Source organism: Condylura cristata, unplaced genomic scaffold (genome assembly GCF_000260355.1).
Source record: "Condylura cristata isolate star-nosed mole 26May11 unplaced genomic scaffold, ConCri1.0 scaffold00004, whole genome shotgun sequence".
NCBI lineage: Eukaryota > Metazoa > Chordata > Mammalia > Eulipotyphla > Talpidae > Condylura > Condylura cristata.
The window spans coordinates 46490547-46495275 of NW_004567105.1; the positions used below are offsets into that span (position 1 = coordinate 46490547).

At 46.3% G+C, this 4729-nt stretch overlaps 1 protein-coding gene and 1 long non-coding RNA gene across 3 annotated transcripts in view; both read left to right on the forward strand.

The window, feature by feature from the left end:
• The first annotated feature begins 241 nt into the window (after positions 1-241).
• On the forward strand, positions 242-2679 carry LOC105854766. Its single transcript, XR_001146284.1, has 3 exons — positions 242-298; positions 998-1222; positions 2644-2679. It is a non-coding gene; the product is annotated as an uncharacterized LOC105854766 (long non-coding RNA).
• A 32-nt stretch (positions 2680-2711) lies between these two features.
• EOGT (EGF domain-specific O-linked N-acetylglucosamine (GlcNAc) transferase) overlaps positions 2712-4729 on the forward strand; it is a 29733-nt gene continuing 27715 nt past the window's right edge. For both annotated transcript variants that reach the window (XM_004675991.2, XM_012735034.1), the window contains exons 1-2: positions 2712-2748; positions 3837-4072. In XM_004675991.2, the coding sequence (XP_004676048.1) occupies positions 3863-4072 (210 nt within the window). In that variant the 5' untranslated portion in view covers positions 2712-2748; positions 3837-3862. The remainder of the gene's footprint in view (positions 2749-3836; positions 4073-4729) is intronic.

Consider the following 4729-nt stretch of genomic DNA (forward strand, 5'->3'; position numbering starts at 1 on the left):
TCACCAGCCTTCTCGGCGTCACCAGCCTTCTCGGCGTCACCAGCCATCTCCGCGCCGTCTGCGCGCCAGCCGCGCACGGAGCCCGAGCCCAGCCGAGCGTGCCCAGCAGGAGCCGCCCCTTTGCGGGGCTCAGGCCCGCCTCCAGGCGCAGGCCAGCCAAGGTGTCGGGGCTGCTCCCTGGCGCCCCCTGGCCGGGCTCTTGCGCCCGAGGTTTCCGGTGAGCGGCGGCAGCCGGTTGTGACGACTCCCTCCTCCGGAGCAGTGACCGTCTCCCGCTCCTCGGCTCCCGCGGCTTCAGGTGGGACTAACCCCGCGATCCACGGAGGCTCCATCCTCCCGCCAGTAGCCTCCCCCTGGGACTCCGCGAGGTGGGAGGCGGGCTTGGGAAGCCGACCCTGGCCCTTCAGCTGCCTGGCGCTCGGCGCCTTCACAACGCTAGCTCCACGGAGCCCGCGGGGCGCAGCGGATGCCCGGCAGTCGGCCTCATCCCCTTGACCGTTTCCCTGGCCGGGGCCGAGCGGCTCCCTCAGGCTCCTCCCAGGCGTTAAGGGACCTGGCTGTTGTGGGTGCAGTGCAGGGTGATGGGAGGCCCTCGCGGAGGTCTGCGCGGGGAAGCAACCTGGGGTGGGCCCCTGGGATGGAGAACCGGTGCGCGGCGTCTTGGGGCTCGCCGCCGACCCAGCTCTCCAGGTTCTGGGACTGACGTTCTAGCACGCAGCCTGCGGGCTTCCACCTGGGCACAGCGGGCGGCCACGCTCTCTCTGACCCCCTGCTTTGTGCCTACGAGGAGACTTCATTCTTAAGTGGGGCCAGCTGCTTAGGAGTCATTGTGAGTCTCAGGCGCGTTTAATTCTTCTTTGGTCCACTCCCAATCCTTACACGTTCCCTAATTCTGCACAGAACATGCATGCCCCATTGATCCACCGCGGTCTCTATTTTGGTTTCACTAATTAATCAGGCTTTTCACGGCTTTCCTCTCCCACACCCTCTTTTTTAGGCCTGTGGAAATCCAGTCAAGGGATACCGAAATAGAGGGAGACAATTACTTTGTGGTAAAGTAAAAGGTGGCTCAGCCGTTGAAGTTTCCATTGGCCAAAGGAGTGCACCCATCCATCCCTGGGAGGTCTTGCAAAAGGACTCCACAGCAGGAAGGCTTTCTGCCAGGCCCGGGGGTTGTGCTTTCAAGCACCAGCAGTCACCACTTTCTAGCTTGTGCAAGTGGGTACGTGCCCTCAGCAAAAGCCAAGTTTGATCTGAGTTCTTTTTTCCCATGCACTTCATGGATCTGTGAGTTTAGTGGTCTAGCGCTCAATTGCGGACAACAGACTTAGATAACCAAAGGTCAGGATGTGGGCAATGCAATGATTTTTTTAGGGGGAAGGTTCTGTTAAAGGATAGGATGACCTAACCATTGGACCTTAAGGTTCAAGTAATAGTGAGGCTCAGGTGTGGTTCAGTGAGTGGAACTACTGGGAAAAGGCAAGTTGCTTGCCCCTAGGAACAATTTATCTGTTATGCCCTGTGATGGATACCAGTTGATGTTTGTATAAATATGGGCAGTCTCCTTGCTGGTGGTTAGAATCCGGGCTGTGAAGTTCCCTTGTTGAGGGTCTTGCTGTAATTTTACTTTCTGTAGCATGGCTTTTCAATTAAGAAAACAGTAATCCTATGAGACAGGCCTTTTGCTTAGGGATTATCACACTGAATTATTTCCTCTTTGAATATTTCCTTTAATTCAGAATATCACCTGGGTGATAAAATCTACTTGAGCATCATTTTAAGGTAATATGTTTACATTCTGACAAGTTTTAGATACCTGAGTCTTCATAACAGTTTCTGGGTGCTTCTGAGGGTTAAAGAGGTAAATATTTTCATTATAAGTAGCATCCTTGTTATTTATTAGTGCGTATTTTTAAATTTTGTAAAATTGTCTTCAACTTACTGTTGGATAAAATTCTTACCTAAAAGTATCAATTCAAATCACCTTTACAATAGATAACAATATGCTTTTCAGAGCTACCTAAAAGAAAATCTGTCCTATTTGCCACACCTGAGGGGAAAAAGAGTTCTTGCTGTCCCCACTGTTAGTTACCATCCTTTGGCCTTGGACATTAAGGCTTGATTGACCATACTGCTGTTTCTAAAGATCTTTAACCTTATCACTTACAGTCAACAAAAATTGATTTGAAATTTGTGTTTTCTACTATGCCCCAGTGCCAGCCTACCTTCATAGGGGAGCAGCTATATGCTCTATCTAATCTAATAGAAAGGGCACCTTTTTCTTTTTCAAATAGAGCAAAGATATCGCTAAAGTGAACCCAAAATGGTATGACTATGATCTACACTATATAGGAGAAATCTGGCCCCAGAGATTTAATCTTTCCTGGGGTGAGTTAGAAATGGCAGTAAGGCTGTGACTATAATTTCTTCACTACACTAAGGTGGGACAGGAAGACATAAGGGCAGTGTCTAAGGTTGACTGCCTCATTTCACTCCTGGAGTTTTTGGAGGCTTGGTTATTACCAGAGATGGTGTTATACACTAGAATGTAATCTTCACAAGTCTAGAAATTTAGTTTTTGACATTGAATTGCTGCACGCTGTAACCTTTTTTTTTTTTAAGATTGATTATTTTTGCATACAGAACTGGGATACAGATCAGAGCTGCAGTCGTGGTGAGAGGATTCACCAGAAACAGTGGGGAGCAGGACAGGCAGATTGACGAAGTACACTCTGAGGGGAGCAGCAGGTGGGTCAGGAAAGGTCTGCCAGGCCATGTGGGTCACCTCCCTGGCCGGGGATTGAACTCTTGGTGAAGCAGCTGCAGCAAGCTTCATGGGTGCTGTGCTTTAAGCTGTTGGGCCACCAGGGAGGGCCTGCATATTGTAACTCTTAAGTGTACCTAACAGAGGGTATATTGTCACACACTGATTGTGATTATTAGTTTTTATTCATCAGCTGTATACTTTACTCAGGATCATGCACTTCATTTTCTCCACTCTCCCTGGCATATTTCCCCTACTTTTTGACATTCCAATCTCAGCTCAAATGTTACTTAGCACAGCCTCGTCCCTCCCCATAACCACATGACATTAAACATTTACTTAATAAAAGTGTAATATTTATTGTGGTGATACTGTAAGCATTTTACCAGTATTTAACATACAGTAACATGTTGAGGAAGATTTATTATGATTTGCATTTTGCAGTGGAAATGCTGAGGCACAGAAAGGCCCAATAACTTGCTCAAGGTCACAGAGCAAGGAAACCAGATGAACTGAAACCCAGGTGGTCTAGCTTCAAAGTCCATGTTCTTCACCACGAGGCTATGTTGCTTATCTTATACTTTATTTCAGTCATCAGCAAACTGGATCATATTGAGTCCCTCCCGTCATTTTTGTAAATAAAATTTTATTAGAACACAGCCACCCTCATTCCTTCAGCATAGGCTAATGGCATATGGCTTTTTTCCACGGATCATTGTTGAGTAGTTGCCACAAACATGAGCCTGCAACACCAAAAAAAATTTTCTGTTTGGCCCATTACAGATACAGCTTGCTGTCTTCTGGCTTATTTGAAACATAGCCATTTTTAACATCTAAGTTGCTTGTTTGTTTGTTTGATTGCTTATGTCTTTTACACTAGATAACAAGCTCCATGCTATCAGGGATCTTCCTCAGTTTATTCACTTAGCTCCTAACCCAGTACCAGACACAACCAGTTTGCCCTAGTATGTGTCAAATGAAGGAACATTATTCAGTGATGTAGCAAAATTCATTGTAGCTAAAGTTAGCCCTTTAGCTTTTAAAGGACAGATCTTAATGAAGATGTTTTCAGTTTGATCTGTAGGTGTGGAAGTTGCTATGTTAACATTGCTTGTCCTTGGAGTATTACTTCATGACATCTCTCTGAGTGGCCAACATGAGTCTCCTCCCAAGACAGAGAGCACCACAGGCACCCCGCTGTTCGACTATGCCAGCATCCGTCTTCCAGAAGAGCACATTCCTTTCTTTTTGCACAATAACAGACATATTGCCACTCTTTGTAAAAAAGACTTACATTGTCCTTATAAGGCAGGTATTATTTCTTTTATATATTTTAAAAAGATCCACTTTCATCTGGCTTAGTACTTTGATTTCATAACCTGAATCTGAAAATGAATTCTATCCTTGCTTGTGATGATGATCAATTGTTATATTTCATCTAATGTTTCAAGTGACTGAGCTTGTTTAAGATATCACCACCACCCAAACCAGAGTAAGATTTAAAATCTAAGTCACACATAAAAATAATTGGTCATCAATGGTATTTTTATTTTCTATAAATGAAACAAACTAGATTTTATGAGGAAAACAGCTAGTTAAATGCAACTAAGGGATTTTCAGCCTCTTTTCTTAAACTGCACTTAAAAGGATTACTTTAGCACTTAATTTCAGTAATAACGCCTCTGCTTTTGCCTCCACATAATTAAACCGTTACTGTGGCCTTCCTTCACAGAGTTGTTGAAAGGCCTCAAATTGGAGCCCATTAAGATGTCTCAGGAGACCTTCCAGATCAAAGCTGGGCATTGTGAGAGGCTTCCTTTCCCAGGGTGCGGGCACAGGAAGCATATGGAGAAGCAGCCCTGAGACTCAGAGGGCCTTGCAGCAGAGCCTGCTCAGCCCAGGGGCCAGCAATAACTGCTGTCCCCCAGAGCTTCAGGCTGTCCTTGACTGGGGGGGGGGGGGGGG